We start from the raw sequence: 11747 nt of genomic DNA, 5'->3' as shown, positions 1-11747 counted from the left end.
AAACCAAACGATGAAAGACCTAAGAGAAAAAAATATGAAAGGATCAACTAGCCTCGCAAGTAAAAAGAAAAACCTAAAACTTACAAATTGGACATTCACATTTTTAAGTTCATGCAAATATTTGATCACATACCACCACAAATCATTAAAACCTGAAATCAAATGGGTCAAAAATGAAAGTTGGGGCCCAATACCAGTTCAACTTTATTTGCCTTCCAAGTAAGAGACTTTCCCGTGTATTATATCATTCATACACACCATAAATATAAATCCCGGTCAAAGTGGAAGGTTATGCAAAATACTATTCAATTCAACTTTATTTGGCATCCAAGTAAGAGACTGTACATAACATTATCATTATAAAACGTTCATACACCACAAATAATAATTATGTACATACACACCTATAGCCACCACACACTACCAAAATCTACCCATATTAACCACAAGATTATGTCTTCTATCAATCCATCTATGGAGGACTTACCACCAAACATCATGGTTGATATTCTGACAAGACTTCCTGTCAAGACAATTATTCTTTGCAAGCGGGCATGCAAAAATTGGCATAATCTAATTTTAAGCTCATATTTTGCCAATATTCAGCTCTCAAGATCACCACCAAGTCTTATGATTTATCATGAATCTGAAGAACATATGACCAGCTACCATAGAGCTGGTATTTTGAAGTTAGTAAAGATGGAAGATGAATCCGATTATCACCGTTTACATCACGATCCAGTTATGAGTCTTGATCTTAATCATGCACCCGCTCTCCGTAATTCTCAGTTACTTCCGGTGGGCTCTATCAATGGTTTCATATGCTTATGGCAGTTTGGTACAAATTTCGATAACACATACATATGCAATCCAATTACTAGGGAATACATGATCCTTCCTAGACAACAATACTATAGAGAAGGTTATTCAATAATTGCATATGGTTTTGGAGTCGGTTTACAGACAAAAGAATACAAGGTGGTACGGACGTTTCAAGGGGATATACCATCAGATCCAACTTCAAGATCTCGACCAAGGTTTTTACAATCGGAAGTTTACACACTGGGGACGGGCCGATGGAGGAGTCTTGGTCATTGCCCTTATTGGCGTAATGGATACGGCGGGCCTTATTTGAACGGTCACCCTCATTGGACAATTATTGATCAAGATTTTCCTGAAAAGATTTGTGCTTTTAATTTTGATAACGAGACGTTTAATTTATTCCCATCTCCTCCTATCGAAACTATAGAAGGAAGTCAAATGCATTTTCGAAGTCTGGGAGTCTTAAAAGGTTGTTTAAGTCAATCTTATACATTCGATTCTCAATTCACGATTTGGGTGATGAAGGAATATGGGATCAAGAACTCTTGGCATAGAGAGGTGGTGATCAAGCAAAGTATTAGCCCTGATTTAGATTGGGTGATGTGGGAACCCATGTATCTCATAGAAGGTTTAAAAGATGGAACATTTTTGATGGTTTATTGGGAGGATCAACTTATGGTTTATTGTCCTGAAACAAAAACTATGGAAGATACAAAGATCTTCGACCGCTACATATGGGGAATGGCTTATCGTCCTAGCTTTTTTAGACTTGCAGAATTTGAATCAGAAAGAGCTCTTATGTTCTAACGATGCACAAGATTAAACAAGAAACAACCACTACTATTGGTTTCCTATTCCTATGGTTGTATCAAAACCATCATTTATTCGTTTTGTAAAATATAGATAATTATTTTCTTACTGTGAGTCTAAGTATCATGTTCAACTTGAACCTTTGGCGTAACAGAAACCTTGCGCTTTTTCAAAAGAAAAAGGGTAGCGGGCCTACGATGCTGAATGAAGTCCAAGTAAAATCGTTCGAATGGATTTCGAGACGCTCGAAGAAGTTAAAGTTTGACTGGAATCAATGGCTTTTAAGCCCGTCTTTCGTCGATGATCACGGCTAAGCCTTAAGCTTGTAGTTTTTATGTTTTGTATTCTGTTTTTGTCGTACAGTCCAATTTTCGATCAGTTTAGGGGGTATTTTATTTTCCTGTTAGTATGCAATGTAGTTAGGAATTTAGGATGTTGAATAGGAGTTCTTCTCCAGTTCTCCTTTTATCTGCATGCCCTCACATGCAGCATGATGTATTCTATTTTCATCTTTCTATTAATGGAAATCTTATGCTTTTCAAAAAAAAAAAAAAAAAAAAAAAAAGTATCATGTACTATCACTTTACTGAGAGTTAGGTTAATGCACAGGATCTCAATAACCGAACAATACAACTGATAGACAGGAACCAAAAAGAAGGCAGTCAGCCTTTTTTTTTTTTCTTTATTTCAATTGATAAATAGAACACCCGTTTCTCACAAGAAAAACCCTTATTTATACTAAAACAGAATTAAAGATAAACTTGCAATAAAGCAGGAAATTAAATAGGAATTAGAAATGATCAGTCTTCTGCCTTTCTGCCTTCTATTGGAGACTCATTCATTAACTTTGGCCACCAGTCACCCCTGGCCCAATCTTCTTTCCAAAATATTCATGCAGCCCAACTTGGTTATTGGATCTCCTGCGGTACACTTCGCCCCATTTGTTTCGTGCTCCACTATTATCTATGGATTCTGCATCATCCTCCCCACCTTGGGAAGGACTCGACCTCGAGTCAAGTCCCTGGTCAGTATCCCCAATGTACGGGGACAAGTCTGCCACATTAAAGGTAGCTGATACATTATAGTGGCCAGGCAACTCAATCTTATAAGCGTTATCGTTAATCTTCTTGATAACACGAAAAGGTCCATCAGCCCGTGGTTGTAGCTTACCAAACCGACCACCTGGAAACCTCTCTTTTCGCAAGTGAATCCATACGAGATCACCCTCTTCAAAAATGACTTTCTTGCGACGTTGGTCTACCCGCTGCTTGTACAACTCATTCTGCGTAGAGATACGTTCATGAATTTGCTTGTGCAACGATTTCATTTGATCAGCAAGGTCCAATCCATCAGGTGACATATCAGGCACATCTCGTTTTGGCAAGAAATCGAGAGGAGTGGCAGGTTTTCTGCCATATACGAGTTCAAAAGGGCTACGACCAGTTGTACGATTAACCGAAGAGTTGAAGGTGAACTCGGCTTGAGGCAAAGTCAGATCCCATTGTTTGGGATGGTCACCAACGAGACTTCGTAATAAATTTCCCAAACTACGGTTGACGACTTCGGTCTGCCCATCCGTTTGTGGGTGGTGCGAGCTACTAAATTGGAGCTTTGACCCCACTCGTGCCCATAACGTACGCCAGAAATGGCTAATGAATTTAACATCCCGATCAGAGGTCAAAGTCTTTGGAACTCCATGTAACTTGACAATTTCAGCAAAATACAGACGAGCCACTTGACTTGCATCAAACGTTTTGTTGCACGGGACAAAGTGAACCATTTTCGAAAAACGATCAACAACTACCATTACCGAGTCTTTGTTACGTTGGGTCCTTGGTAAACCGAGAACAAAGTCAAGGCTGCTGTCTTCCTAAGGACCATTAGGCACCGGTAATGGCGTGTACAACCCCGCATTACTCCCGTGCATTTTAGCTAAATGACACACCCGGCAACGTTCCACAATTCGATGGACGTCTCTCTCCATGTGTGGCCAATAAAAACGATCCTTAATACCAGCGAGTGTTTTATTCATGCCAAAGTTTCCTCCCAATCCCCCGGCATGTGTTTCGAGTATAATAGCCTCGCGACCCGACCCTCCGGGAACACACAATCGTGAGTGTTTAAATAAAAATCCATCACACACAAAGAACGAACTGACTGAACCACTCTTACACTTCTCCCAAATATGCTTAAAATCTCGATCAGATTCATAAAGCTCGCGCCATTGTTCAAATCCAGTGACGCGAATCTGCAGGGTGCCGAGTAGTGTGTGTCTCCTGCTTAAAGCATCTGCTACCTGATTCAAGACACCTGCCTTATGTTTAATGACAAAAGTAAAGGCTTGCAAGGCTTCGACCCATTTAGCGTGTCTTGGGTTCAACTTATGCTGGCCTTGTATGTATTTGAGAGACTCATGGTCTGAATATAAGACGAATTCGGCTGGTAACAGGTAATGGCGCCACACGTCAAGGGATCGCACGATAGCATAGAACTCGCGATCATACGTGGAGTACCGACGTCTTACTTCATTGAGTTTCTCGCTAAAATAGGCAACAGGGCATTTATTTTGACTAAGCACCCCACCAATACCGACTCCCGATGCATCACACTCAACTTGAAAAACTTCATTAAAGTTAGGTAACGCGAGTATAGGGGCGTTAGTTACCTTATCCTTCAAAGCATTGAAGGCGAGTGTTGCTTCTTCCGACCACGTAAAACGTCCACCCTTCATACACTCGGTGACCGGCGCAATCACGGTGCTGAAATTTTTAATGAAACGACGGTAAAAGGATGCCAACCCATGGAAACTTCTGACCTCATGTATAGTAGATGGGATCGACCAGTTGGTGATAGCCTCAATTTTGGATTCGTCCATACGTATGCCGTTACCCGAGATTACATACCCTAAAAATGTCACTTCCCGAGCCAGGAAATGGCATTTTTTGCCATTCGCATATAACTTTTGATCCCGCAAGACAGTAAAAACTTGGCGCAAATGTTCAAAGTTTTGATCTTCATTGTGACTGTAAACAAGAATATCATCGAAATAGACAACAACGAAACGACCAATGAATGGTTTAAACACCTGATTCATGAGACGCATGAAGGTGCTCGGGGCGTTGGAAAGTCCAAAAGGCATGACCATCCATTCATACAAACCATCCCATGTTTTAAAAGCGGTTTTCCACTCATCTCCTGGTCTCATGCGTATCTGATGGTAACCACTCCTCAGATCAATTTTCGAAAAAACCATGGCACCATGTAACTGATCAAGAAGATCATCAAACCTCGGAATGGGAAACTGATACTTTATGGTGATTTTATTAACAACACGGCTATCAATGCACATACGAAACGAACCACCGTTTTTGGGAACAAGAAGGGCGGGTACCGCACATGGGCTCATGCTTTCCCTTATCAACCCTTTATGTAACAGCTCATTAACCTGTCTCTGCAGTTCCTCAAACTCCTTTGGATTTAACCGGTACGCGGGTTTGTTTGGGATGATTGAGCCGGGTATAAAGTCAATACAATGTTGTATATCACGCATAAGAGGTAACCCGGCTGGTATCTCGTTCGGAAAAACATCACCATATTCAGTCAGCAAGGGTCTGATCATGGTTGGAATTTCATTCACATCAGCGTTAACTTCTTCCACAACAAGGGCGAATACGAGCGACTTCATTTTAGCCTCATCCTCGAACGCAGACTTATTAAGAATCAACGTAGATGCAACGCCCGTACTACGCCTTGAATCTAGAGGGGCTAAAGTGATGTTAACACCATCCTTCACAAAACTATAAGTATTACGGAACCCGTCATGCTTCGTTTTTCTATCATATTGCCACGGTCTCCCTAGAAGGAGGTGGCACGCATCCATGGGAATTACCTCGCACCAAACCTCGTCCTTATACATTTTCCCGATCAAAAATTGAACTAAGCAACGTTTTGTTACCTTTATGTGATTTCCCCTTTTTAGCCAAGTTAATTGATATGGCTTGGGGTGATCTTCTGCTGTTAACGCCAATTTGTCCACCATCTCCGTGGACACAACATTCTCATAGCTGCCCCCGTCAATAATCATCGTACACACCTTCCCTTTTGCGGTGACCTTGGTTCGGAATATTTTATTACGAAGCCATAGTTGATCGTCTGAAGGTACAGGGGCTGTTTTGAGTAACCGCCGAACTACGAGTGATTCCCCTTGGTCAGGGTAAATCACCTCTTCCTGATCATATTGAAGAGTTTCATGTTCTCCCTCGTCATCGTAAATAGGCTCCTCAAAGTCATCACAATAATTAACAGACCTGCGATTAGGACAATCCCGCGAATAATGACCCAAACCTTGACAGTTGAAACACTTAGGACCATGACTGCTAGTACCTGGACCTGCGGGTGTTGCTGATTTTTGCTCAGCTTTGCCCTTGTCTGGAGCTACAGCTCCTGTTTTGGGAGTCAAAGAGGCAGTGTTCTTCGAAATCGAGTATTTCCCTCTCCACTTCTGTTGTTTTTCGACTTTTAATGCAAGACTACATACATCGCCATACGTCCAATAGGGTTGTAAGCTGACTACATCAGCGATGTTAGAGTTCAATGCACCCAAAAACCGTGCAATCGTGTGCTCTTCTTCTTCCTGAACATCACAACGCATACGAACACGGTCAAACTCTTGAATAAGCTCGGCCACACTCATGCTTCGTTGGCGCAAGTTATGATATTCTAAGAAAGCTTCCTGTCTATAATTCTCGGGAAGAAACTTGGCACGTAAAAGTTTTTTCATCTTATCCCATGTTTCTACTTTGGATTTTCGAGCATACGCTCTATTTTTGCGAACATTGTCCCACCACAAGGAAGCGTGTTTGCGTAGTTTGATCGCTACAAGCTTCACTTTGAGGTGTTCGGGGATGTCTTTGATGTCAAACACACGTTCAACGGTGCTCAACCAATCCAGGAAATCTTCCGGATGCATAGTTCCCGTGAATTCTGGGATCTCCACCTTCATTCCTAGATGACGTAGAGGATCTTCACGTTGATCCCTACGGTGATCTGTATTCCCGAAGGGATTTATATCAGTCAACTGATCGCTTGACTGATCCAAAATACTTCCCTCGAAATCATGGTCTCGATTGAATTCTAGTTCAGCAATCCTTCTTTGCAATCGCTCGATTTCAGCATATGGATCTTGATCGCCACCTCTTCCAGGGATTCTGCGATTTCCACCACGTCTGAAACCACCACGAAAATTATGTTCGGCCATCCCTGAACTCTGGATACCAAATAATGCACAGGATCTCAATAACCGAACAATACAACTGATAGACAGGAACCAAAAAGAAGGCAGTCAGCCTTTTTTTTTTCTTTCTTTATTTCAATTGATAAATAGAACACCCCTTTCTCACAAGAAAAACCCTTATTTATACTAAAACAGAATTAAAGATAAACTTGCAATAAAGCAGGAAATTAAATAGGAATTAGAAATGATCAGTCTTCTGCCTTTCTGCTTTCTGCTGGAGACTCATTCATTAACTTTGGCCACCAGTCACCCCTGGCCCAATCTTCTTTCCAAAATATTCATGCAGCCCAACTTGGTTATTGGATCTCCTGCGGTACACTTTTCCCCATTTGTTTCGTGCTCCACTATTATCTATGGATTCTGCATCATAGGTCCAGCTAAATGCTACGTAGTACTAAGTTTACAGTTTCAAAACAACAAAAATGTCTCTGATCAACTATAAAAATCAACTTAAAACTTAATTAAGAGGGTTCTTTTTTTTTTTTTTTTTTTTTTTTTTACCATTGACTACTCTAGATATAGCAAATTTTTAATTTTTGGCGCATTTTTTATGATTGTTAATTTTAATAGCAATGTAGTGTTTTTAATCCTTAATTTCAACAACATAACTAGACCATTCCAAGTTGATGAAATTAACAGTTTAAAGGCTCAATACTCTACTACACTACAGTATGAGTTAGTTCATTTATTTAAATTCTAAACCCTCTATCATATCTTTTTGGCTACATAAATTGACATCTAACATCTTTTTGTAAGTTCTTAAATAGAATAGTAGAATAGTATAATATAATAACTCAAATGAAACCCTTACAAGTTGGTAATAGAAGCAAAAAGGCTGTTTTGAAGTTATAATAATATTAATCTGGAAATGAACTTATTATATTACTTGCACTAACTAACCAAAATCCAATATGAGAATCTGCTTCTAGTTACTATACTCGGATTACACCTAAATATCATGTGAGTACATTTTTATTGCCTTTTTACACGACCGAAATGGCCAAAAGACTTCATACAAGACCAATTCAACACTTCAATCTATCTATAGTTATTATTAAAATGCTAAAATGATGATGTAATAATTACTCTTTTTCCATCTATAAAAAAAATCAAAAATAAAAAAAGAAAAATTGTGAGGGCATGTAAGTGATGTTATAAAGATAATTAATTTATAATTAAAAATTATTAGTTACTTTAATTAATAAAATAGGGAGTATTAAAATAAACACATAGCTTTCACAAGAAGCCTTATCAAATACTGTAAAACTCTTTACAAATGATTTTCTTAACCAAACTCGTGATTTCACGGGTCCCTCTAAATTGTATAGAATACCCGATGAACACATCTATAAATTTTAAAGCATATTGTACAATCGATAAATAATTGTATTATAATTTTCTAAACAAATTTCAAAAGACATTTATTATTAATAATAATAATTATTAAAAATATAAATACTCAATTTGAACAAACTTTATTATTATTATTTATTTTTATAATAATAATAATAATTATTATTATTATTATTATTATTATTATTATTATATATTCAAATATGGCTTTTCTTTACGAGATTAATTACGTTACATAGGTATGCGAAAATTCATGTCTCTATATATTTGTAAAAATAATGACAAGTTTACTTAGTCGAACATGTCATTAAAATAAATGACTTTAGCATTAACATTCACTTAATACCTGAAACATGTCATTAAATTGTTTCGTTTAAACACACCCGTGATTTCACGGGTCATTTCACTAGTTTATCTTCAATACACAAATAAAGTACTAGACATTAGGGGTGTTCAATTTCGGATGGGGTTCTTCACTATTCAAAATTTCGAATATCCGGTATTTTTGAAGAAATTTTGAATATTTTCGGATATTTTTCGGATATTCCAAATATTTCGGATATTCCAAATATTTCGGATATTCTTCGGATATTTCAGATATTTTCGGATAATTTTCGGATTTTTTCGAATTTTTTCGAAATTTTCGGATATTCGAATATCCGAAAATTTTAAAAACTCTATCCGATATCTGAATCCGAAAAAATCAAATATCCGATTTTTTCCAGATATTTTCGGATTCCGGATAATTCGGATTCAGATTTCGGATATTTGAACACCCCTACTAGACATCACCCATTCACTCTCTCCAAGCATCAAATTTAATTTTTATTTTTCTTCTACGCTTAATCTAAGCAGGGGGTAAAATAGTATAAAATCATCCAACCTATCATTGCTTGGCGAATTGCAACCATACACCAACAACCCTCTTTGCCATCCCACCTCCCACCTGAAAATACACACCACCCTCCTAGACCCAGGTGGTCCGAACCAACAAAACCATCCACCACCAACTTCCACACAAGCGTCCCTATGTCTAATGCATAGACCTCGTGCGCAAACCTCCTTGTACCCAAGTGAACTAGATCACTAGAGTCTATTGCTTCGACGCATACAAATATATGCTTCCCAACTGCAACAGTCAAAAATACACTTCTAGGTAATGTTGTAAATGGTGGCCGTTGCGGCGACTGATGCGACATTTTTGTGACTAGTCCGTCCCGACTTGAAGCAAAACGTCCAATAAGTCGGTCAACGGTAAAAAATCAGGTCAGGAAAAGTCATGTAGACGTCGGTTAAAAGTCGAATTTTAGTCGGGCCTTGTCCCAGTCTTAACAAAATTCCCAATCCATTTAAAATTCGATAAAAAAGACATCGACTTACAAACTATTCCTCAAAGATAAATTAATAAAAAAATTATAATTCTAAAAACATTATAATAAGCCTATATATCATGTAAATTACATCTAGATAGTATTATTTGTAAATCATTTATTTTTAAAACTAGTGGAATGACCCGTGAAATCATGGGTTTGGTTAAACGAAACAGTTTAATGATATATTTTAGGAATTAAGTGAATGTAAATGCTAAAGTCATTTAGTTTAATGATCAGTAAAACCACGAATTCTGACTAAGAAACTTGTCATTTTTACAAACATATAGAGACATGTATTTTCACATACATATGTAACGTAATTAATCCCGTTAAGAGAATCCATATTTGAATATTAATATTATAATAATAATTATTATAATTATAATAATAATTAATAATAATAATAATAATAATAATAATAATAATAATAATAATAATAATAATAATAATAATAATAATAATAATTTGCTTAAGAATTGAGTATTTATATTTTTAATAATAATTATTACTAATATCAAATGCCTTTTGAAATTTTTTTAAAAATTAAAATACAATTATTATATGAAAGTTGAACACTATGCTTTAAAATTTGTTCATTGAATGTTTTGTAAAAGATTGTATAATTTGTTTTAAAGTTTGTAATATGATCATGTGAGTGTTTTATCATAAGGTTGTACATAATGCTTCAAATATTGTAAATATGGTAATGAGGGTGTTTTACTATAAAGTTGTACATAATGCGTCAATATTGTACATATGGTCGGAGGTGTTGTATCCGTATGTGCTTTTTAATTTAGCGAATATATTGCGGACCACGGGGTAATTTTATTTACCATATAAAAAAATAAATACTCCGTAAATTACAAATGGAATAAAGGCTGCATCTTTTATTAATTTATACCTTAATCATAATTAGTTGTAAAGATTAAATTTTGATTGTTAATTAAATTGATTTATGATGTTATTTAAATGGGTTAGATTTTTTTCTATTTTCTTTTTGATTTTTATGAAGAAAAATGACTATTTATGATGTTATCATTATAGCATTTTAATCTTAATATATATATATATATATATATATATATATATATATATATATATATATATATATATATATATATATATATATATATATATATATATATATATATATATATAATATAGATATCCCTATTTAAAGTATTAATTTTCTAAAATATATATGTTCGATGTAACTATATAATACATACATCTATATACTTATATAAAAAAGGAGATTTGTTTAGCTTACTTGTCAACAAAAACATTTTTTAAGAGGTTAATGACAAGTGGAATTTACACTTGTCAAATTCTCAATGATTGTAATTAAAATTCATTAAATAAAAAATGAGAGCAATTTAATACGGGTAATTCTAAGAGATTGTTGTAACTAACCAATTAGAAAAATATGCTTAATTATAGTAGAACACATCCATCCTTATAACAACTCACGAGTCAAATATAATTTGTTTAAAAAAAAAGTAAAGAGCGTCTTACTCTATAGCAAGCCATATAGATTAATTACCACTTGTGAATTAGTATACCACTTACGATACATATTCATTATTGTGTCGTTATTCATTTATATGTTATTATTGTGAACCAAGATCGCTAGAGAGAAAAAATTATGTTTTTACATAACTACTCTTTAAACAGATTTTGAGTAGCCGTGCAACGCACGGGCTCAAAAACTAGTTTAGAATAATTATAATAGTAAGTAAATATTAATAACAAAAGATAATATAATTATTACTTTCCCATCTCTCTACTTATTAAAAGAGGAGCACATTAATGAAATAATTTTTCATTTTAAGTCTTGAAATCAAATCTTATCCATTAGATTAAAGGTAGTAACTCTCATCTAATCATTGATTTAAAATCCGAAATTTTATTACTAATCAATTTTAAGAATCATAATTCAAAGACTAATCTACCCTTAAAACAAAACAAATTTACAAAATTTAAAATTTGAATTTTGAATGGAATAATATTTTTTCCACTAATTAAGCATACTTATCTTATTTTAATTATTTGAGCCAAAAAATATGCCTCCTACCAAATTAAGCTTCAAATTAAAC

The 11747-nt window shown here is 35.5% G+C and overlaps 1 protein-coding gene across 1 annotated transcript; it reads left to right on the top strand.

Moving 5' to 3' along the window:
• Positions 1-334: 334 nt before the first annotated feature.
• Positions 335-2096, top strand: LOC139897892 (F-box protein At3g07870-like). Its single transcript, XM_071880605.1, has one exon. The coding sequence runs from the start codon at positions 391-393 to the stop codon at positions 1627-1629; it is 1239 nt and encodes a 412-aa protein (XP_071736706.1). The 5' UTR covers positions 335-390; the 3' UTR covers positions 1630-2096.
• The last annotated feature ends 9651 nt before the right edge of the window (positions 2097-11747 follow it).

Source organism: Rutidosis leptorrhynchoides, chromosome 3 (assembly GCF_046630445.1).
Source record: "Rutidosis leptorrhynchoides isolate AG116_Rl617_1_P2 chromosome 3, CSIRO_AGI_Rlap_v1, whole genome shotgun sequence".
In the NCBI taxonomy this organism is placed as follows: domain Eukaryota; kingdom Viridiplantae; phylum Streptophyta; class Magnoliopsida; order Asterales; family Asteraceae; genus Rutidosis; species Rutidosis leptorrhynchoides.
This window is presented reverse-complemented; position numbering and strand designations above follow the sequence as displayed.

Coding starts and splice junctions, on each gene's coding strand:
- LOC139897892 (XM_071880605.1), top strand. CDS start 391: ATGTACATACACACCTATAGCCACCACACACTACCAAAATCTACCCAT.